The sequence below is a fragment of the Podarcis bocagei genome (genome assembly GCF_964188305.1).
Source record: "Podarcis bocagei genome assembly, chromosome: 17".
Classification (NCBI taxonomy): domain Eukaryota; kingdom Metazoa; phylum Chordata; class Lepidosauria; order Squamata; family Lacertidae; genus Podarcis; species Podarcis bocagei.
This window is the reverse complement of record NC_138143.1, coordinates 1,622,070-1,646,630: the sequence shown is the minus strand read 5'-3', so window position 1 is coordinate 1,646,630 and position 24,561 is coordinate 1,622,070. Positions and strand designations below refer to the sequence as shown.

At 47.6% G+C, this 24,561-nt stretch overlaps 1 protein-coding gene and 1 long non-coding RNA gene across 3 annotated transcripts in view; one reads left to right on the top strand and one right to left on the bottom strand.

The window, feature by feature from the left end:
• The window catches only part of LOC308577352, a 210,648-nt gene that overhangs the window by 142,739 nt on the left and 43,348 nt on the right, over positions 1-24,561 (top strand). The gene's annotated exons all lie outside the window — the stretch shown is intronic.
• Positions 1-24,561, bottom strand: part of SYN1 (synapsin I) — an 88,079-nt gene that overhangs the window by 62,329 nt on the left and 1,189 nt on the right. For both annotated transcript variants that reach the window (XM_081177375.1, XM_081177376.1), the window contains exon 2: positions 1,396-1,453. In XM_081177375.1, coding sequence (XP_081033501.1) covers positions 1,396-1,453 — 58 coding nt within the window. The remainder of the gene's footprint in view (positions 1-1,395; positions 1,454-24,561) is intronic.

Genomic DNA, 24,561 nt, shown 5'->3' with positions numbered 1-24,561 from the left:
CAATTCACATGGGTAAACCAAGACCTAAGCAACCGCCCTGCATGAACTCAGTGTGCACCCAAAACACAACAGGCTTCACCATAATGCACAGAGGTTCCTCCAACAACAAACCAACAATTAAATGCCAATGCATCTATCAATCTTCAGAAGAGATTCAGAATATGATGCACAATTGTTTGAGCTGAACACTTTTCTTATAGGGGTTTACATAGGTCTGCTTTCCGTTGCATGTTGTGTGTTTTTGTATGTGTGAGTCTGCTTGTTTGTTTCCCCTTTGAAATAAAAAAAGGGGGAGACAAAGTCATGTTAAAAGGATTCTCAGAAAGTAAGACTTCTTGGAAACTGCTGACCTAAACCATCAGCCCTGAGTTTCACTTCCTGCTCTCACTGTGGTTGTTGCGTCCATTATTTCTGAGTCAGGCAGAGGTTTGCGCCAGTGGCTCAGCCACAAAAGCCGCCTCAGGACCTTGCCCTGGGCTCAGCCTCAGGCCGGGGGGAAGAGAGTGAACAATGAACGGCAACTTTGCCTCCCCCAGGGAGGACAGAGAGGGTCAGGATGAGGCCGGAGCTTCTTTCATAAACGGGCAGCGTGCTCACCTATTGCCAACTGCAGACACACATGGTGTCTTCAGGGTTTAAAATGTGAGCTTCCTCAGTGACAAATTTTGGCGATGTGCATGCAAGTGACTAGTGTCAGTCTGGGGTCACAAACAGGACCACAGGTTTGAGGAGTTCTGCTCTTAGATCAGTTGGCCCCATAGGGAGCTGGGGGAGGCCCAAATTTGATGTGCATTGCCATTCAAATGATGTGTGTGCACATCACGTGAACAATTATGCAGGGTGGGGCTTAGCTGGCCCACCCATATATTAGTCACGTTGGCACCCTTGGTTGGCCCCAAGGAGTGCTCTGGATCAGCTGCAACACCAAGAGGCAACCATTTATATTTCCCACAATGCCACAAAAGATGCTACCTTGAGGACATTGTGGAGATTTAAAATGGCAGCTCCCGGACCGAGCCACCCATCACTGACTGAAGCACCAGCTGGGGTGGGGCTGGTAGAGCAGGGGCCAGCAGTGGACCAGGCTGCAGGTCGAGGGCTGCCATAGGTACCCAAAGGTGGGTGCTGCTTCTGGGTCTAGACAAATGTGCTTTCCAGCTCAAGATGGAGGAGCTACAACCACAGCAAACAGAATACACCATCCTGTTAGCCAAGGCCAGGCCAATGATAGCAAGCAAAGCCAAGTCAACCGCTCCACTCCGCCTGCCGGTCCCAGGTGCCAAGATGGCGCACATCCCTCTTCTTGTCAGAGCCTGTGGAGAGTCCTCACCAGCTTCCAGCCTGAGCCCATAAGGCTTTTGGCGCTTGAGCCCCCCACACTGGACACTGGCTTACCTGCTCAACTTTGATGTCCACCTCCCCATGAAGCTTCTTCCCCTTGAAATATTTTGCCCTAGAAGAAGAAAGGCATTGTTAATGTCTCTGGCAGTAAGCAAAATACCACATTCAGCTCAGTTGGTAGAGCAGGAGACTCTTAGTCTTGGGGTCGTGGGTTCGAGTCCCACGGGTTGGACTAGACAATCCTCATAGTCCCTTCCAACTCTACGATTCTACAATTCTAATCTTGTCTGCATAGCCACACCACAGCCACAGTACAACAGGGCTGGATCCGAGCTAGGCCTATGAAGCCAAAAAGTATTGATCCAGTTCAAAGCACAAGACCCGCTTCCTCGGAGGTGGGGCCCCTGTGGTCCTCCAGATGCTGCTAGATCCCCAACTCCCATCAGTCAGCATGCCCAATGATCTGGGATGGCGGAGGCTGGAGACCAAAAGCCTCTGCAGAACCACAGGTTTCTCCCTGCCTTGAACTGGAGAGAACAGAAGTCCTGGGGTGATATGCAATGTGAAGTAGTTCTGTCAGCAAAAGGATTTCTGCAGCACAATGGAAGCCCCCCCCCCCTTCACACAGCCTAAATCTAGTCTAGGGGTTCCCTCCAACCCTCTAGAGCAGATCTGGAGTGGACTCAAGGCACAGACAGCTGGAAGAGAAGGGGAAATCCTGCTGCCCAGTGGTAATCCTTGTGCTGACAGGACGGCTTAGTACAATCCTGACCCTGGAAATTGAATTTGAGCAAGGATGGAGCATGAATGTGTGTGGCTATCTGCTGTTAAAGAATATTCCAGCCTTGGTCAGCATCTTTTCTGAGCACAATCATTCCTGCCTGCTCTGCGCTGCTTTATTGTATTACTGACATTTAAAACAGAATCCCTCTATCTTCGAGATTGGTTCCTACCCAAAGAAACCTATGGAAGACGGCCTCCATCTCTTCCAAAACGCATCACGGCCTTCCAGAATGTAAAGATGGTTGGGTGCACTAAATGTGCAGTACTTAGTCATCTGTCACCAAGGAACCAGACGTATTCTCTCCCCGCAGTGCTCCTGGCATGGGGACGTCACATCATCAAAGCTCAGTATTTTGTTCCTGGGGAAATGAAACTCTCCCTTCCTCCTCCCACTTCCCATATTGCTGTTGTTTATTTATTTATTTATTTATTTATTTAACTGCTGTGTAAAGTGTGGTTGTTCAAATTTTGGCAGGCTCCAATCTCCCCACAACTCTTGGTATTTTGCTGCCTGCAGTGGAAAATCAAAATTTGACACTCTAGGTACATATATTTTTAGCACCCACTCTAGTCATGGTTATAATTTGTTTCCAGCTGGTTTTAATACTGTGTTCTCTACTGCTGCGACCTGGGGCCTGCTGGTGGATAAGAAATCTAATGATAATAATAGTAATTTTAAAATGGTGGTCCGCCTTCCACTCATTAACATGGGGCTCATGAATCCACCAGGACATTCACACAAGCCTCATAGAAGTTCACAACCCTTCTGTTTCCAAAAGCAGTCAGCGATGCCACTGAACTTTCACAAACAATGCATGAAACGGAGGTTCATTCCCTGACCGGACTCAAGGATTGACTGCCTGTGTACATGGAAGGTCCATGCAGCCATCAAGGCAAACAGCCACCGACGGACCTTCCATTGCCACTGTTTCCAGAGTTAGCCATCACAAATGTCTTTAATGTGGAATCATGAAGAGCCACAAAGGGTATTTTCTACCCTCACAGTCAGAGCCAGTCCACCGCTATATACAGTACCAGCTGCTGAGAATTGAATGTCAGGAGAGAACTCAAGTCCTGCTGGCAGGCTTTGCAGAGGCACTTGGTTGGCCACTGTGAGAAGAGGGTGCCGGACTCTCTCCTATGTTCTCATCAGCTTGGGTGACTAAATCCACTGGCGGTGTCCTTTAGTCCACAAAAACTGATGCTATAATAGGCTGGTCTTTAAGGTACCACAGGACTTTGCAGTGTGCATATTTTAAAACCAGGACTCTGTTAAATATTATTTTACAGCCACCTAACCTAGAGGCTTGTGGTAGTGAAATCCACCACACCTAGTGGTAGTGAATTCCACAGGCTAGTTACATGTTCTGTGAAGAAATATTTCCTTTTGTCTCTCCTGGCCTCCTACTGAGGCCATCAATGGCTGCAAAGGCAGTTAACCCACAGGCACAATCACAGCTGGTCAGGGCCAGGGCTTTGGGGTCCATTTTGCAGCCCATTCTAATCCCCTTTCAGCAAATGCAGTTCTTGTAATATGGCGCCCCCTCGTGCCCACACACAAACATTCAGGCTCGTGGGAAATGGCCAGGGCAGGCAGGCAGGGCAGCAAGACCTTTGGAATTCTGCTTCCAGCTCTGAGGGAATCTAGACACACAGCAGCTAAAAATAAGAAGCTTTCCCCTCCGTTTACAGCTCAGTCTCCTCTCAGCGACCAAATGCCCAGCAGGGACAGGACGGCGCAAACTGAAAGACGCAGCAGCAGCAGCAGCAGCGAGGGAGCCCGGCTGCAGACCCACAGCTTAGAAGGGGAAAGCCAGGACCCAGCAGAGGGGCTTGCACATCGTCCAAGCATGAGCGCACCTGAAAGCATTCCCTGACAATGCTACTGGAACTTGTCATCCCCGGGGATCTTCGGCAACGGTTGTGCAGCTCTAGTGCCCAGCAGGGTCAGAATGAATGGTCTCCCCACCCTCTGCTCATTCCAGCCCCGCAGACCAACCTTTGCCCACTTGCAGTGGTTTGGCACTGTAGCTGCTCGCCAGTCAGCGTGCCCATGGCTATGGCAGGTGGGGGGTTTAGCCCCAAATGGCTGGAGGGCACCATGTTGGCAAAGCCTGCCCTAAACCCCATATTTCCAGCACAGTTAGAGGAGAACCTAGGAGTCCCTGACTCCCTCAATTCACCAAGTCGAGCTTTGCCTTCCCAGTTTGGGAACAGGTAGCCCACCAAAACGCCCAGGCATCATTCCTCTCAGAATTGGGCTGCGAATCTCATGACCCTTCTTCCTCTCAAATCATGAGACCAGAGATTCTCAAACTGTCTGCCTCCCTTTACAACTAGACTCAGACACCCGGCAGATGATTCTGGGCTGCTTTCTAGGGCACACATTGGGCTCCCTCCCACCCCCACCCCCTTTTTTGCAGGGGGAGGCATGTTCCAGTCAGTCCTATTTGACCTCCCTCTTTCTGGCTGAATTCTGCCCCGATAAATGCCCCTTTTTCTGGCTCAGCAACACCCTACTCTGCAATTAGAGCCAGGGACAACCCAGGAGCCACCCCCCTTCCGGATCACAGGGCACTGCTGGAGAAAAAAACCTGCCTGCGCCAACTCTCAAGTGCCCCTGCCCTTCTCCCCCGCCCGCAACACCAGGCCCTTTTCTCTTCACAGGGAGAGAGAGAGCCGACTCCTGCACCCGCAGCACCCTTTGCGCCTTTCTCCTCTGACTCCCAACTTCCGCACAGGGCAGACCTAGGGGTTGGCTATGCGGGCCCCCACCAAGGGCACAGGCTCCGGGGGGGGGCATAACAAACCCTCTCCACTCTGGCTCGGAGTGGCTAGCGGCCTGTGCGCCCCACATCTCCTCGCCAAGGGCGCGAGGGAGCCCAGATATGGCTCTGCTTCCGCGCTGCATGTTTAAAGCAGCGCCACACCATTTCTAAGCAGCCTGGGCTTCCGCCAGAGTGTCCTGGCGACGGGAGTGTTAGAAGCGACGAGAGTGGGGAGACCACCCCACCCTATTCCCCTCAGAGAGTTACAACTCCCGTAGTGCTTTCACAGCCTCTTTGCAGGGAACTCTGACCATTGTTCCCTAGGCTTCTCTGAGTCGAGGGGCAGCGAAGTGAACTATGCCCCGCTCCCCTTCCGGGATCCCCTAGGCGCAAAGATTATGTTTAAATCCTATGAAGCGGCTATTTGGAGGGGGCAGAGAGAGATTACCCCTCTCGACCGGGCTGCGATGCTACGGCGTGCCCTCCTCCAGCTTCCGATCCCGGACCGTTTTTCTCTCCCCCGCTCCATTCTGTGACTGGAACATCTCTGAGGCGCCCCCGCAACCTCCTGACTCAGTCGGATGAGAGACGAGGATGCTTCAGCCGTGCGCACCGCGAGAGGAGCTGAGCGCCGGAGCGCTTCCTCTCTGCGGATCACAAGATCCTGCCTAGGGCATTCCTTCCCTCCCCCCGCGGTGCGAGACCATCTCCCTCGCGAGCTATTCTGGAGCCCGAGCGGCTGCAGAACTCCCAAGCTAAAGGCCAGCAATCGGTGGAAAGGAAGGCCTGGCAGGGCATTTGCAAAGCACACTGCCTTGGAACAACAATGGTCCCTTCTTAGCATCGAACTCTGCACCAAAATCCCTTTCTCTCCCCCGGCCAACGATGGTTGCATCCTAAAACTCAGACTTTTCCGCATCGCAAAACAGCAGCCACCACCCCAAACTCATCCATACGGAAGCATACACACACGTACGCACTGCAACTAAAGTCTGCGTGTCGAAGAGTGCAGCTGTCTCTGCTAAATAAATCCGCATTCCCTTCCCCGATCTCTCTGCAGCAATGGAAAACTGCGCTTGGGGAGAAAGAACGTGTGAACCTTCGGGAGACTGCAGCCTGCGGTGCTACGGATGCGTGTTTCTTCCGTAGATGCACTTTTCTGTACAAAACGCGACCTCGTCTCCCTTCACGATTTTTCAGCCTACTTATGAATCACTCCCCCCGAAAGCTACTGAAATCTGCCCGACGGAGAGTCTCTTGCTAAAAACTGCAGCGAAAACAGCTAGCAAGGGGACGTGAGCTGTTTTCGCTGCAGTTTTTAGAATGTTAATGGGTCTCTCAGGAGGGCAGATGGCAACAGCTTTCTGAAAAAGCATTTCACAGGTAGGCTGCAAAATCCTGCACCATTCCAAATCACCTGTTTCCGGACTCCTCAAGAAAACTGCAAAATCCTATGGTAGCCTGCACTGCATTCCTGACGCCTTCAATTTATGCAAAGCCCTGCATTGAAATTTTGGGTTTACCCTCCAGGAGGCAGGACCCTATTCTTCTGCTGCAGGATGCAGCCCTGCTGGATAGGATGCTATTTGCTTACAGAACATAGCAGACTGCTTTGTTACACAGTGCTGCATCTTTGGCGCAGCAGTCACCTTGCAAACACGCATACCATCTGCATTGCAAGAGGACAGCTTCTGCTGCATGACTGCAACATGTTCTTACAGGCTCCTATTCTGTATTATCCAACTCAAACCCTCAAAAGCCCCCAAAATGTGTACAGCTCAGTTGGTAGATTCTTAATCTCAGGGTGATGTGGTCAAGCTCCACATTGGGCAAAAAGATTCTTGCATTGCAGGGGGTACCTTCCAATTCTACAATTCCATGATTGTACAGTGGTACCTCAGGTTAAGAACTTAATTCGTTCCGGAGGTCCGTTCTTCACCTGAAACTGTTCTTAACTTGAAGCACCACTTTAGCTAACGGGGCCTCCTGCTGCCGCCACTGCGTGATTTCTGTTCTCATCCTGAAGCAAAGTTCTTAACCCGAGGTACTATTTCTGGGTTAGTGGAGTGTGTAACCTGAAGCGTCTGTAACCCAAAGGACCACTGTATGCTGCTTGGGTTACAGCCATTCCATTGCACACTGCCTCAAGTTGTGTGGATGGAGTCTGTTCTGATGCCTGACAAACAACACAGCAACATTTGCCTGCTAAATGTGCATGGAAAACTACACTGGAACATGCTTACTAGTTGCCTAGAGGTGAGGGGACTTTTCACCCCAAGGGCCACATTTTCTTCTGGGAGCCACATTCCATTCTGGGAGGCAAAAGTTGGAAGAGAAAGTCATGTGGATTTTACCTTTGTACAGTAGGCTGGTTTCTACCCACACATCTTTCTGTCCTCCCACAGGGCAAGCAAAATGCATGATCAGACTTCCAAGGATCTATTCCAGGCAGGCAAAGCCATTAAAGAAGGAGGGAAAGCGGGACCAGTGTGAGGTGCGGCCTGGGCCCAGTCCCAAGGGCCAAGTGCAGACAACACCCATGTAGCCCTAGTCTTCCAATGAATGCCCACTCCAGTTTTCAAAAAAAAAAAAGGTTTGTCAGGCTGAGTGTTTCTGAACATGTGCAGAGTGTAGCCACACATGCACATATCACTGAAAGGAACAAAGTGGGCTTCTTTAAGAAGAAGATGTAAGGGCACTTTAAAATTAACTGCTTTTAATAATCTTTAAAAACCTTTTGAAGATGGTTCAGAAACTTCAGCTGGTGCAGAATTTGGTGGCCAGGTTGCCCACCGGGGGAAGATGGTTAGAGCATATCTATACATCACCAATCCTAGCCTGATTGCACTGGCTGCCCAGTAGTTTCCGGGTCCAATTCAAAGTGCTGGTTTTGACCTATAAAGCCCTAAACGGCTCAGGACTGCAATACCTCAAGGACCGCCTCTCCCCATATGAACCGACCCAGACCCTGAGATCATCCTCTGAGGCCCTTCTTCCTGCGCCTCCTCCACGAGAGGAGCAACACGAGAAGGGGCCTTTTCTGCGGTGGCCCCCATTTGTGGAACGTTCTCCCCAGGGAGGTTCAGCTGACGTCTTCATTATGTACCTTTAGGAGCCAGATGAAAACATTCCTCTTCAACCAGGCCTTTGGCTGATTAATATCTTAAAGGTAAAGGGACCCCTGACCATTAGGTCCAGTCGTGACCGACTCTGGGGTTGCGGCTCTCATCTTGCTTTACTGGCTGAGGGAGCCGGTGTACAGCTTCCGGGTCATGTGGCCAGCATGACTAAGCCACTTTTGGCGAACCAGAGCAGCGCACGGAAACGCCATTTACCTTCCCGCCAGAGCGGTACCTATTTATCTACTTGCATTTTGACATGCTTTCGAACTGCTAGATTGGCAGGAGCAGGGACCGAGCAACGGGAGCTCACCCCGTCGCAGGGATTTGAACCACCAACCTTCTGATCTGCAAGCCCTAGGCTCTGTGGTTTAACCCACAGCGCCACCCGCATCCCATCGATTAATATCTTATACCTTTTTAAAATGTGTTTGTGAGGGTGTGGTGAAGGGGTTTTTTGGTTTTGGGGGGGTTGTTCTTGTTTTTATGATGTAATATGTGGTTTTATATTGCATTTTTATGTTGTGATCTATGGGTGAAGGGTGGTTTAAAAATAAATAAATATTTCTCATGTATCACCTTAAGATGGTTGTTTAAAAGGCAATGATGATGATCACAATAGTACAAATGAAAACAGGAAAACAGTGAAAATGCTCACCACACCTTCTCCAGCCTTCTGCTTTGTTCTTTCCCTCCCTGGCTTGTTATCCACCTGTTCCAACAAATGTTCACAAAGCAAGAATTTCTGGTTGCACCTGTAAAATTCATTTTAGCTAACAGCTCCTAGTTCTTTGATAAGAAAATTTATTTCTTACTGCAGGGCACTGCATTCTACACTGCTAACAAGCAGCACTGCTTATCATGAAATAGTCATTGGATGCACATCTTGCTCCTTGCAATTCTGCAGCAAAATCAGAGGAGGAATTAGACTGCAAAGCAACTCCCCCAGCATCTACCTTGATAGAGTTTTACTGTACAAAACCTGATAATATAGCTGCCTTTTGCTTCTGACTTCTGCTTGCTAAAACCATTGCCCTCTGCAATGCACCACACTGTCCCTGCAGTCTTGTACGGGTACTCAAATCCACCGTGCTAGCACTGATCTGCTTTCCCGTAGACTGGACCTTGTCTCTGCATTGCTGCAAACCAGATTTCCTCTCTGCTCTGCTGCACCTTGGTGTGCCTGCTGCCCACACAACAGAGGAGCACATCTCGGTGCTCCACTAATTCCCCACATCCTGGCCAGAAATCCATCCCATCCAGGAAGGAGATGGTGCATTTAGACATATAGATAGACGGGTGTCTTCTTGAGGTGAAGTATCTGTTACCCAAACTTACAAATCTGAGGCAGCTTCTTTTTGCAGAGGAACTGCCTCCCACATCAACAGGACTAGTGTCACATCGAGACCATGCAGTCAGAGCACATGGCTTCCCCCAAAGCAGGGAAGTGTAGTTTACCCCTCACAGAGCTACAATTCCCAGCCCCCCTTGGCACATTACATTTCTCAGTATTTTGTGGGGAAGAAGCCAAGTGCTGTGTGACTGTCTGCTGGGTCTCAGGGGTGGATCTGAACCTGCAGATTCAAATCTTCTTCTCAGGATCTCCAAGGGAAGGAGGAAGCAGCAGAGAGAGGGGGGGCAGAATCGAGGGGATGTGGCATTTTTTGCTTGGCTGGAGAGCTTTCGTTTATTTGCTCTATGCCCATCAGTTTCCACACCTGAAGCTCCAGGTACAACCTGAACTGCCAGGACCACCCTTTCATTTCCAGGCTCTGCCCACTGAGCCCCAAAACACCTGGCAACTCCAGGTGGAACACATTGGCAAAGCACAACCTCCATGCAACACTGCTGCCAACCACACAACACTCCACACCTGCAGAATCAAGTGGTGCATTTCCAGGACTGCAGCACTTCAAGATACAGATGGGGTCAAATGTCTGAATGATCTCTCCCCGCACATGGAAAACCACCCTCTTATAACTGTTCAGTTTAACCCCTGCAGAGAGCCTGGTTTCTTTTAACAGGGGTGCATTCAAAACACACACACACACAACCCAGCTGCAGTGTAATGTGGTACAGTCCAGAAAAAGATTTTACTATGTAGTTCTGCTTAATTGAATGGGTTGCCTTTGAAGAACTCTCCTGAAATACAGAGCACCACCTCTCTGAATTGTCCAAGCCCCACCTCTAAATATAACAATGTTCTGTGATGCTTTATCTGTGTGAAAACTGCAAGCAACAATCCCATGCAATGAAACAAGATGTTGTAGCCTACCCTTGTCCTTCTTCATTACATTTTCTCCCTGCAGCAAAGATGTCAAGACAGTCACTATAACATTTTTTTCAATATGCTGTCTCAACTGGAGTTGCCAGCTTTTCAAACTGCCACGGTAATTACACCGTCAAACAGCAGCTTAACGTGAGGCATTAGCCAGCAGTGATGTTTAGCTCCATGTTATGAATTGCAAGGCCTACCATTTCCTCCAGATCAATTTGCTTTTAAAGGCAGAGAAGCAGGTCAGGTCAGTTGGCAACCCTACCCTCTAACCTAGACTCCATTATCAAATTGCAATCCACTCTCCTGCTCTAAAGAGTCTTCACTGCGGGTAGTTTTATACCTTCTAACACATTATGGAAGCATTAGGCACCACCCTCAGGGAGAAGACAGCACATCAACACCTCCTGGATTGCCACATGCTGCCTCCTCTTATGTCAACGTTCCTCACAAGTAACATTCTTTTCAGTTCACATCTACAGCCACATTTTGCTGCATTTTAGAGAAGGGAGACTAGCAGAGACTCTCCTGCAGATACAGTAGGGAGGACAGGGCTTTCCAAAATTTCTAATAATTGTGCAGAAGAGGAAATTTCAGGAGGTGTTAAAGATGCAGGAGCTCTGTCCTCTCTGGCATCTGGCAACCCTAGCATAGAGCAGTGCTGCTGATCAGAGCTTTACCCTGGATTCAAAACTGGCACCTGTTTAAATGCCCCAGCTCACACCTGAAACATAAGGAACAATAATAAAAGTACCTCTGAGCATGTGCAGAGTACATTTCCCTCCACACCAAATATCACCCATCTGCGAAATTGTCTGTTTTTGGAATTAGAATGAACATATTCCATGCTGGAAGATGTGACACTTTACTTAATAGAAATTGTGTGTTGTGTCAGTGTTTGGCTGCCACATGCACTATTATTCAAAGCCTGACTCTAACGTGAAAATGCCCTCTTCACTTTTTGAGAAAAAGCACACATATCCACCCATATTACACTGCAAGAAGCTCCCTATCCTGCAAAATTGGTTAGGGAGGGGGCTTATTTGCCTATAACAACTCTGTGATAGACAGAAGTGCAACAGGTATGTTGCCACAAGAACAGCTTTTCCTCTACTGGAAAGGTTTTGCCTGTTGAATTTCTTCCTGTCACACCTGTTAAAGACAGATTATCCCTTCCAGGAAAAGGCAGAGGTGCTACTTTAGGTGCCAAGATAGTACCCCTTAGAACAGGCATTCCCAAACTTGGCTCTCCAGACGTTTTGGGACTACAACTCCCATCATCCCTAGCTAACAGGACCAGTGGTCAGGGATGATGGGAATTGTAGTCCCAAAACATCTGGAGGGCTGAGTTTGGGGATGCCTGCCTTAGAACCTCTGAGCCCTCCCAATTCACTGTCCCCTTGGTCATGTGGGTGGGGTTGGTTACCTTTTTCTCCCTTGAAGAAGGAAGCTGGGAGAGTGGTGCTCTTTCCCACTTATGCTTTCAACTCTATGGGCTTTTCAAGCAGATTAGTTCTACTAGATCCAGGTTTTACGGAGATCCCTTGGGAAAGTGACATGAGGATGCATGCACGTTCTGTCTCTCTGCAGGGGGCTCACTGGCTAGCGAGCAGTAACTAGAGAGGGGGTGGCACCCAAGGCACTCACTCAAATACACACCTGTGCCCACAGACCTAAAGGGTGGCAATCACTGTATATGCAGAGCGTTAAGGGACCATTCATAAATTTGCTCCATCACCTCCATCATCGCATTCTGTAGCATGTGTAGACAGGACCTCTGTTTCTGCAAGTAGGCAGGAAGGAGGGGTGCTCTGGAAAGGCTGAAGCGATCTAGTTAGACTGCTGTTCCAGTTGGCTGGATGGAGATAAGGTGCACTGTATAATAATAATAATAATAATAATAATAATAATAATAATAATAATAATAATAATAATAATAATAATTTATTATTTATTCCCCGCCCATCTGGCTGGGCCTCCCCAGCCACTCTGGGCGGCTTCCATAGAAACCAAAAATACACTAAAATATCACACGTTAAAAACTTCCCTGAACAGGGCTGCCTTAAGATGTCTTCTGAATGTCAGGTAGTTGTTTATCGCTTTGACATCTCATGGGAGGGCGTTCCACAGGGCGGGCGCAACGGGAATTTTTTTGAAACAAGGGGTGGGTTCCTTCTAGCTAATGCCTCCCCATAAAAGGAGAGCTTTCCTTGAGGAATCTGAAGAGGTATGGAGTTTGACTGGGCCTTCAGAAAACTTTGATATCAGAAGAGATGTTTCTGAACCCATAGAGAAGACTCCAAAACTTCCGCTGCAACATTAGTTTTCTAATTACAGGGAATCTTTCACATAGGGGAGCTTTCAGTCCATCCAGAGTCCATTGGATTCTACTAGCTTATTCCCCACTTGGTTCTACCTGCATGTGGAAAGCAGATGTATGGGATCTTAGTCCCCTCAAACACAAGAGATCAGGTCATGAAGGCTTTATGCATCCTGCTGTTGTATCTGCTGCAGCTCCCTCCCCTCCTCCCCTCAAGTTTCCTGCCTCTTTGACAGACAGAAGTTCAACAGGTGCAACTGGCAAGCAATAAACAAAGCAAAGCAATGCTTTAGTTATTATTAGGCCAGGTAAAATGAGGGTAGGAAGGGAGTGTGCCTTTGAAATACCAGCTGAGCGCTGGTTTTTACTGGTGAGTCACAAAGCCTGCCCTAAGGCAGGATTTCAAGACCTGTGCTACCACAGCCATCTTTTGGAAAGAGAAAGCAAAAAGAAGGACTCCAAATTAAATCAGCAGGCATATCAACTAAAGTAAAAATGGGGGACCTGGTCTCCTCCAGATGCTGTTGGACTCCAAGTCCCACTAGTCCCAGCCAGCATGCCCAATGGTCAGGGAGGATGGGAGAGACAGTCCAGCAATATATATGAAGTGTCACAGGTTGCCACCCCCTCCCCATACCAAAGTTATGAACTGGGGGGCCCCCTCAAATTTAGTTAGGACTGAGAGCTGAAGGAACATATTTATTTTAAGAGGCTGTTTTGATTTTGGGGTGTTTCTGTAATCAGGCTTGACAAAAAGCAAATATTGCCTTCCAAAAGGAAACAGTAAAACAGAGAGCTTCATTCATTCAATTATCTTGCATTTCCCTCGATAGCCCAGAAAGGCCCTTAAATAGCAGTTTTTACCCCTGAAATTATTTACATTGAACTTTGTAATTAATTGTTCAATTGCTTAAAAGGTGGGTGATTAGCCAACTAAAAAAATATTTAATTGGTTTCCTAAGAAAGGAGAGGGGCAAGATGGATAAAGAGAAGCGGGGGGCCAAAAGAGAAGGGGGAAGGGGACACAGAGGCTCAGTGTATTGTTTTTTGCTTGGATTTTAAAATAGCCACAGAGAAGCTCCCATTTTGATCTGTGCAGCAGCACTGAGTGGAGCTGTTTGGCCCCTGCAGCCCCACAGTGGTGTTTCCCTGTCCTAGATGCCCACCCCCTGACACTATATAGCACAGCTTCAGGTGGGCATGAGTTTGGTGAGGGAAATGGTACAGCATGGAACAGGCTAAAACACCATCAAAAGTAGAGATCTCCTGTGGCTGCAGTCAAGTAAAAACAACAACAGAAAAACACCAGGAGATCCAAGAAGGATCTCTTGCATCACATCCATTTGGCCTAGATCAGGGAGAGGGGAGCCTGTGGCCTCTGATATGTTGTTGGACTCCAAATCCCATCAGCCTCAGTCAGCATGGCCAAAGGTCAGGGAAGATGGGACTTTTTGAAGAAGAAGGGGGGGAGATTAAGACAGACAGAGTCAGAATAAAGGCACAACTTATGTGTGCTTAGAAGATTGATCCACATGGTTGTGCTCAGCCCCAACAGGCCATTTCACAAATGGTTGCATGCAGAGCAGCCCAAGACATGTTGCTGCCAGAGGCTGAAGACAAGATCCTTCACTCCACCCGCATTTAAACTGGAAGGGCAGCTGAATTTTACTTCAGCACTGGCGAGGGGACAGCAGCATCCTCTGCGCTAGAGCGGAAGCAAGCTCGCTCTTCAGGGCATGCGCAGCTCTGGCGTCAACATTTTGCCTGCTTCCCTCCCCATCTGCTGCCAGAGTTGGCAGCCTCACTCTGCCTCATAGCAGAGCTGCCTCTGGCTACACGAAAGAGATGGGGTGCATGAGTGTGATCCCTCAGCATCCTATAATAAAAACCCTCCACGGGCTCTGTTAAGGCCAAGGTCAGATGAGTGGGTTACAGAGCAAGAGAGCATCTTTACTTTACTTTGCGTTACTTTAACCACCATCTCTTTGCACAGCTCATTCACCCTGCAACAAATTCTACGCAGGAGCGCAACAATGGCTGCAGCACTGGAGCAGCTGCTTTGCATGTCCAGGGTCCCAGCCTCAGTCCCCAGCACCCCCATCTCCTTTGTTGCTGCCAGTCAGTGCTGACAGTACCAGGCTAGACAGACCAATGGTCTGGCACAGTTCAAAGAAGCTTCCTAAGTCCCTAGAGGCTTAGTCCACTTTATTTACCAGCACCAGACATAGGAGTTGTTTTATTATTATTATTATTTAAATATATTTGCTGCTTCTGCTCTTGTGCATGAGGCTTCCCCGCTTCCCCACCCAAGTATCATTATTTTTAAAATAAAAATGGCCACTCTAACCTTGGCAAGCATGGGCTGCCTACATGTCTCGGCTTCCCTCAAAGAGTCCTGGGAACCATAGTTTGTTGAGGGTGCTTGTAGCTCTGTGATGGTAAACTACAGTTCCCATTATTATTTGCAGTGTGGAGCCATCTACATTATATATATATGGTTTGCGTGCAGCCTTAACCACAGAGCTGGGATATAGAAGCCTTTTATGTCTTCCAGACAGAGAAGCTCTAGTCCCAATTATTATTTTCTTTCCACAGCCTTTATAACCTTACATTTTCTCTCCCCACCCCCCATCACTGCTTCCTCTCCTGGAGCATCCTGGGCATTGTAGTCTTCAGAGCCAAGGCCGGTTCTCACTACCACTTCAGCAGTGTGGACTTCCTGCCTATGGAAACCAGCCCCATGCGCATCTGCCAACAGATGCAGGACTTGTCTTCTTAACCACACGCTGGGAAGATTCATTTCCCAGGCAAGCACCTCCCAATGAGTGCTTGAAAGCAAACTCTGCCCATGTCAGCCAGTGCTTTTTACAGGCCATGGTTGTGTCCACACTCCTGTTTACTGTGCCCTCACTACATTTCCAGTTCTGGAGATTTAAGCCCTGTTCACACAACAAACTGCATCTGTATCCCAAATGGTTATAAAATATTGCTGTCTGACATGTTGTTTCTCAAACCAGCTTCATGCTAATTGAGGTCCCTAGCTGATCCTAATTTGTTGATAGCCAAGGTGTGAACATTGGTGCCCTGGAGCGTACACAAGCAGCAGCAACAAATCTGACCCTAATGAAGCCATGCTGATGTGAACAGCTAGCGGGGAAAGACCTGTGCAATGCTTGGGGGTGGGGACAATGTCTCTTGTAAGGCAGGAATGTGAACAAACACTAGGAATAATAAACTTTTGCACACAGCTGTGGCACAACTAAATGGTTGTTACAGGAATAGGGCCTTAGACTGCAGGTTGATACCTCTTAGCTCTGCGGGTTTCAAGCAGTCTTTCTCGGAACTGTAGGATTTCTTCCGTGTTTATCAGAGGTTCCTTGGAAGAATGATCAATAATCATAGACAAATTCCTCCCGAAACATCTTCTACTCTAAGGAAGCCCCCCTCCCATGCCTCAGTACTCAGCAGTAGAGTTGTCACATTTTGCCTATAACTATTTTAGCATATGGGAGGGGTGAGTGCTTCTGAACAGCCGCAGAGTTTCTTCCACCACCCCTCTTGGCATGAGCAGAGTGTCATTTGTGAGCAGAATACCCTGCTGCCTGGCTGTGCTGGGGAATCTGGTGCCTGGCATCCTGCTCTCAGGGGAGTTTGGTACCCAAACTGCTGCACTGCCTGTGAAACCGCCCTGGCAGAAGACAGCAGGGTCTTCCTTCAGCTACCTGAACATCCTTGGTGAAACAATGCTCCCTGTTGCCATTTTGCCTTATGCCTCCTGCAGAAATGGTGCCAGCATACTCTCCGCCAGTTCACAAAAGAAAGCAAGGACAGGCTTGCAATCCTCTCCCCTCACATCCTGTTTTTTCATGGCTTGCATCATTATCCTCCCTGCACCCATCATTCCACGCTGCCAAAGGCTTTTCTCTGCCTGCCGCCTGCTGTATCCATTTGCTCTGCACTGACTTAAAAGCCAAGATGGTGTTTCTTCTTTTGGTTTTACAAATACAGTAGAAAAAGAAAGAAAGAAACATGTTTGTTCTGTAGTAAGTCATTGGCAGTTCAAAATAGACTTCAGCAGGTGCAGTGGATGGAACAGCAGGCTGCGTGGTGTATGGTGACTTAGTGTTCATGCGTGCACATGCCATCACATGTGCACTAGAGACAAGATATATGCTCTGCTCAGAGATTTCCCTCCTAGATTGCCTGGGGAGGGAACTCAACACTGCAGAACAGGCTACACCAACCTGGTGCCTGCCGGCTGTTTTGAACTATAACTCCCATTGATCCCAGCACTGCTGCAGAACTATAGCTCTTGCATTCTCTACTAACAAAAAATATTAAAAGGCATCCCCCCCAAAAAGCAAAAATAGGGGGCATTGGTTTACCTGGGACTGGAAAGCAGAAAATAAAAGCTGCCCCTAGTAAATAGGAATAACTGGAATATGATTTTTTAAAATATTTTTTAAAGACTCTTAATATAATTTTCAAAATCATTTAAGCATCTTACAATAAAAATGGATTTGTACCCCATCCCTCCTCCCAACCACTCAGGATGTGTAGCGCACACATTCACAACACTGTGGAATCAGAGCACACACATGCTCATGCCTGCCTTCAATTGTAGCAGAAGCGTGGAAATGCCTTGTGGCTTCTGAAAATCTAACAGCTCTGCCATGGCACAAGCTTTTGGTGGTCGCTGAGTCCATCGATGAATGAAGTGTAATCCTCAGTAGGCACAAATATATCCATGTGAGTATAAAAGTGGGTGGGGAGGGAACGTAATGGCTGGGGTTTACGGGGAAAGAAATGCAAAAAAGGGCATTTTGTGACAATAAAATTCAAGGTGAAAGGTTTGGCAAGCAAACACAGTAACCCTTTGCAACCACTTTTGCCAACCTGGCACCTTCTAGGAATTTCAGACTACATCTCCCCTCTGCCCCTGCTAGCATGCTGGCAAAGGATAGGTGATGCTAGAATGAATGGGGAACCTTGTTCTCTCCAGATGTCTCTGGTCTACAGTTCCCTTCATCCCTGAGCACTGGCCATGATGACTGGGGCTGATGAGAGTTCAACAGCATCCGGGGGGTGGGGGGTAGCTTCCCCATCTCTGCATTAAGATGACACAAAGCGTTCGTTGGTTTTGCTGCTGCAAGAGACTAGCATGGCTGCCTCTTTGGCTAACAATTAAAACAAGTAGAAAGGAGAACTATGCAGTGGTTCAGTCAAAGTCAAGTTGGGTGGCAGGTATCCTTGCAAACCAACAGGCCATTCATTCCATTGAAAGTGATGCCCAGAGCACATGGACCCGGGTGATTCAAGCAAGGCTCAGAGGCTGTGGCTTAGGACAATGAGCTCAGGGAAGGGTGCAAGAGATGGCAGCATATACAAGGCAGCCTTTTGATCTTCTGTTCAGCATGGTGCTGCACACCCAGTGGGAGACAGCTGGGGAGCAGGGCTTTGGCTGCAGCTGCTTGGGGCTGCTGTGTGTCTGCCGCAGCCTTCAAGGCACTGACACCCTCTATCTTGCCCTGCCGTGAAACAACAGCCTTTGCATCCTGACACATCATCCCCAGCAGGGATCCAGAGCCGCCTGCGACAAACATCGCCAATCCATGCTCCCTACGGCGCACGCATACTGAAGCTGCAATCTCTAGGAGAAAGCAGGATGCCCAAAGCATGCATTACGGTTGGGGGTGCGATGCGGAGGAAGTCAAGTGGAGCGAGTAGGGCAGACCACCTACCACCCCACATTGCCCCTGCTTCAGCCAGATACTGTCGCTCTTCAACCCCCTTCTTTGCTTGCATAAGAGGTCCCTAGAAGGGAAATATATTTGTAGCTCATTTCCCCAGCATGCACGTTGACCACATTAGCCAGCCTCAATTCCGCTGGGAGCTGAATGTAAGCCTAGGCACTTAACTTGCTGTGCTATTATAATAACCCTGGTGATGCCATTGGGGTGTTTCTGAGTCACCCTGTTAACCAGCTGGCCTCAGAGACCCAGAGAGGCTCTACAAGAACCAGTCATTCCAACAAGAGAGAATGCTACTCTGTGCTTTTTATTAAGGACTCTTTCCTTTTATTGAGGGCTTCTTACCTTAAGAAGTATTTGCGCAATTGTCCACCAAATTCAATCATGTCAAATGGGGGAAAATGTGATATGTATGTCATTAGGAATATTAGAACAAATCAGATGAAAATCCCATTTTGGCCAGCATTTTGTTTTCCAATAACAGCCAGCAATCTGTATCTGAGAACCTCATAGGCAGGAGTTAAAAGCAATAGCCTTCCCCTATTCTTGATCACTGTTATCTGTTATATTATACAGGTATACTGTCTCTGTACATGGGGTCTCCATTTCCTGACCATGGCTAGTTGCTGTGGATAAACATATTCCCACCCAACCCCATGGATCTGTCTCATCCTTTTGTTGAGCCAAATGCCATCATCCACTCCATCTTGCAGCACTGAATTCTGTAGGTTACATTTGTACAAAGGAGGTAACTGATTAACTACTTAGAAGTTTGGAATTTCTATGCTATTTGCTTGCAGGATAGATGATGATAGATGATAGATAGATAGATGATGATAGATAGATGACAGATAGATGATAGATAGATAGATAGATAGATAGATAGATAGATAGATAGATAGATGACAGATAGATGACAGATAGATAGATAGATAGATAGATAGATAGATAGATAGATGATAGATAGATAGATAGATAGATAGATAGATAGATAGATAGATAGATAGATGATAGATGATAGATAGATGAGAGAGAGGGAGGGAGGGAGGGAGGGATGCAAATTCACAACAGATGGCCAATTGGCCTACTGTGACAATCCTCAACATTGGCAGCCTGGGATTTGACACATTCAGGCTGCAGAAATCACATCTTGCTAATTCACATAATAAACTTAACTGGCATGCATGTTTACATTCTTCCCTATTGAGTATCCTGACCTCTGTCTAAGTGAGGTTCCTCAAATCTCACGCACCTTCACACATACCTACTACAACAACTGCAACCACACAAGGGCTGGCATCCCCATGCCCAAAACCTCCGGATGGCAACTGGCACATGGACCATGCAATGCTGGAGTGAGGGGTTTGGGGGGCCTGTGCCAATTGGGAACAGAAGGAGCAGGGGTGGAGTGAAAGAGCGAGTGGGAGAGACTATACCATGAGAAGAAAGGGGATAGCTGAGTGTAGCAGCATATTCTGCCATGCACAGGCAATCACAAAACACAGATACCCAAACCTGATATATCACAGGTGAGTGAAGGCCGGTCATAAGTGAGATAGAGCCAGGCAGGAAATCAAATGGCTACTAGAGGCTATTAATAAAAGGATGATCTGGTAATATATAAATCAGCATTTTTGCTTAAGGGACTTGTAGCAGGATACTAAATCCTCCTTCTTGGAAGTCAAATGGTTAAAAATATGCTTAAAAACACTCTCCCTGAAGCCAGGATTTTAAAATGGTTTGTACATTGTGTTTGCACAGAATCTTGCCAATGGTTTCCCTTGGTTTATTTCAGCCTTGCCTTAACCACAAGTTGTCCCACAGATGATCAAATAAACCATGGCTTGTATCTCCAACATTTCTTTTCTTTTCCAACTGCTTCTGCTTCATGCCTTTGTAGCCTGGCAAGGGCCCAAGGTGGGTTGGTTTTGGGTTCACATATAATGCCAAGCCATAGTTAAAACAAGCCAAGGTTATGAACAATAACAAAAGGATAGCTTCAGTAAATGATTAAGCCACTGGGCAGGGTTCACATAAACCATGGTTTTAATGTCATTCCACCAGGGCCTGCAGGTATAAATTCAAAGAGTCAAAGAAGCACCTGCATATAGACCAAATGTACACCAACAGTAAGCCTGGTTACTTCAGAATTGCACCCAGAGCAATCTTATCAACAGAGACTGTGTCATGGTGCCCCACCAGAGGAAGACATACTGGTAAAACCCAATCCACTAAAAAGAAGTGTGAATTAAGGAGCCCCCTGCAATCAGCTCTGTATGGATGCACCATGACTCCCCTAAGGTCACCAATGTTTTTCTAACAAGACTTCCTTTGCCTGTGCCTGGGATGTAGAGCTTGAACAGAGAAACCACATGGCCTGAGATTGGGAGCTTGTCTAGTGAACCACCTAGGAATGTGTGTGTGCCCAAGCCACAGTGTCCTTCTCTGACACAGAAGGAAATAGGGCTCTGCCATAGCCATGATGGTGAGGTGACTAAAACGTGGCAGAGATTGATCAAGCTGGAACCCAGGTAGGTCTCCATTGGTCAATAGTTATTAGAGTTAACCGCCATCTGTATTGGCATTCTGTTGGCCTCTAAAGACACACCGGTTTACACAGGCATTCCTTTGATGTCTCAACCCAAGTCTCCTGTTTCAATTGCTGTATTGTTTTAACAGGTATGCTTTAATTTTAATTTATGGATCTATAGCTCAATGTTTTAACACGATTATTTTGTTTTGTATTTTAATCAATTATTTTTATATGTGATAGTACTCACTGAACTGAATTTCAGCCACCTCTTTTTCTTTTGCTGTTCATGACAACCATTGGGTGTTGGCACCCACTGCATGTTTATCAAAATCTGAGTACCAGCACCTTATGATTTTGTTTTGTTTTTAACCAAAAAAAGCACTGCTTTAAATTATGGTTCTTTACATTTTAATTTTCTGTGTAACTAGTTTTTTTATACTTTATGCTAGTTTTTTAAAGTGCTTAGGAGCTTATTTTTTGCAGTGGGAGGTGTTAACAACAACAACAACAACAACAACAACAACAACAACAACAACAACAATAATGATAACACAGCTTTCCTTATTCAGTTCATTTTTTGTTTTTTGGTAAGGCGCATGCTTGCAGTCACTCTTTGTTGCTTACAAACAGATGCCCCCTTTTCCCTCAAGTGTTTGAAAGTGAAGGACTGTTTTGAGTTAATCTGCACATCCAATTCTGCCTTCACACAAACACACGGAGAACAGGCAGAGCTCTTGAAACATGAACAGTCCATAACAATGACAAAGAGGCAGCAAGGCCGGCACCTGCTCTGTCTGGCAACTGCAGGGATGATGGAGGACTGAAAACCATTGAGGTTGCAGACCAGAGTAGCCCCACAGCTGCCAGAAATATATATATTTCCAGAAGATCTTCCTCTGTTTATGAATAACACCCAATGTATAACTCAAAGGCATGAAAGGGCTGGGAAACCTTGAATGATCTTGGGAAATGCAGCTTCCTGTGGGCCACTGGGACATAAACATGCTGCATGAGAAACTGGTAGAATTCATAGAATCATAGAAGTGTAGAGCTGGAAAGGAGCCTGGCTCAAAGGTCATCTAGTCCAAGCCCCTTGCTTTAGTACATAGTACAGTTCGTTTTGGGGGCCCAATCCAGCCCCCATGGCAGCAGTATATGTCCTAAAAAAAGCTCAACAACTTTGGTCGGCCCTCACACATGTTCACTTCATCAAATCTGGCCCTCTTTGAAAAAAGTTTGGGCACCCCTGCTTTAGTATAACATAGTTACTGATGTATCCCAAGGCTTAGTATGTCACGACAACCAATTATCTATTTTAGCCAGTATCCTGTTATGGACAGTTGACAGTATCAGGTGTTATAAAGGAGGTATATAAAACAGCTTACACTCCTTCGGTTTACACCCATTCTACAGGTTAATTAGATCATCATTCACAAAACCATTGTTTAACTAATGGAGAAGTCACAATGAATTGGCTTTTTCCTTTCCTCCCTCCAGGGGATTATGGCGCACTGGCAATCCTCCTGAATCCTCTGAGATGGACTGAGCTTGCAGGTCCTGACTCAGCCCACTTGTGTTGATTTTCCCACATTAAAACAAAAACAAAACACAATTCTACAAACTGGTGCTGTCCTAATATTCCTGCCTGCCATCAATTTGTCTAGCTCATTTTCTAATCCAGTTATACAGTTGACCATTAGCATATTCTGGGGCATTCAGTTTCAAAGCTCAGCAGTAGTGCTGTGTTTTCTAGTTTAAAATCCCTATTTATTGTACATTATGTGTGCATGTGCTCATTTCATCTGATCCAATTCCATGCACAAGGACTGATCCCATTCATAATGGAAGCATTGAGTTCTCCATCTTCTTACCCATCAGTCTTGTTCAACTAGCCCTTCTTGGTTATCACAACCTCTCAAAATCATGATTCCCTTGGGAGAGTTCACAGAGTCCATTCTCACCCTGTAATGTTGCTCTGACAGAGAAAACAGGGGCAGGCGAGAGAAGGCTCTCGGGGGATGCCTAGCACAGGAAGCTAGGCATGATTTAGCTCCATGCCATATAACATGCCTGTCCCCAGCTGTGTCCAGCCTGGGATTTTGGCACAGGAAGCAATGCTCAAGGGACTGATACCTTCATAGGCTTGTGCTCTCTGGCTGGTGGGTCTCAGAGTCCCTGTATAGAAACCACAGGTAAATGGAGCCTTCTCTTCATGTTGGCTTCTGGAAAACTGGGCAACCATGCCACTTACTGGCCAGAGTGGCCCAACAGCTGTGGGTAGAGAAGGTCACCCAGCCAAGGAAGCCGGGCGGTTGGGGGGAAAGAAGGCAGAGGACAAGTGTAGGCTCTGGGAGAGCCAGGAGACAACTGGTGCTTGTGCTGTAGCCTCTGAAGGGAGGGGAATCTGGGTGAAGGCATGGTGGGGGCAGGAAGGTGAGTCTGGAGGGACTGGGTCTGACTGGTGTGTCAAACCAGAGAGTCACACATTCTCTGGAGACTTGGAACAAAATTAGACCATGCAGCCTTAAGAACAATCCTGGCTTTTGGTTGTGATCATTCCCTAAGGGAGTGCAAAATTGTTTCACCAAAAAGCTGAAGGATGAACCCAGACAGTTCCCCTTCCCCTTCATCTTCCATGAGCCTGGGGAGGGGGAAAGGCAGACACAGAGAGAAGCATCTTCCATTTTGCCCAGATAACTCCCTGAAATTCCTCTTCAATTATTCAGACCTCCTCCATACCTTAGCAAGGCCAGCCAACCCAAGAGGCAGACTGGGAGGGCAGCCAAATTGGCACTCGTCACCCAGCTGGCATTTTGACTTCTCAGCCTGATACAGGTTGGGGCTGCAAGACAAATGCTGGTTGTCCATCCCCTCTTTTCTTTTCTTTTCTTTTGGTTAACCGTTTGTGTTAGGAAAACTAAGCACCATTTCTTTCCCACAACTTCAACACACACCAACCTGTTTCACCTGGAAATCTCTCCCCTTTCCTCCTCTTAATGAAAACATGGTCTACAATGACCCTGGGCTGAGTTCACCTCTGGTGCAGGCCAAAGGGTACATAGCCTGGTGGCCATCAAGGTCCACCTGCTGTCTGACACCTTCCTCCTTCTATCCCTTTCTTTGTCACCTCTCACAGCCCTGTTAGACGGGCAATAGATACTCAGCACAGACACAGATGGGGCATGCGGCAGCAGAAAAGTGCAAAGGGAAAATAAGAAGAGAAAGTGAGGGGTGATGCAATAGCTGAGGGGGGAATGGATTTTGGGATGGAATGACAGGTCGGATGAAGAGGTGGAAGAGGGATGGATGGGTGAACTCTAAAGGAAGGTGGGAGCCTGCAAAAGTGAGAACACTGGCAGGAATGAAGAGAGGCACTGCAGCGCATGCATGATAAGGAGCTGCTGGCCTTGTTGTGCGGGGGGCGGGCGGCAGGGTTTAAGAAGCTTTCCAACCTGGTGCCCTCCAGATGTTTGGGCAGTGCTGGCTGGGGGGACCAATGGAAGCCACAGCCTGAAACACCTGGAGGGCACCAGGTGAGCCAGGAGTGGGCTGAAGAGCAGCTACCAGTTTGCCAGCTTGCCCTATGCTTGACACAAAGGTGCCAGGCAGTGTGGAGACAGTTGGGTGGGGGGAAGCCGGCCTGGAGGAAGCATCTGCCACATCTTGGTGCCC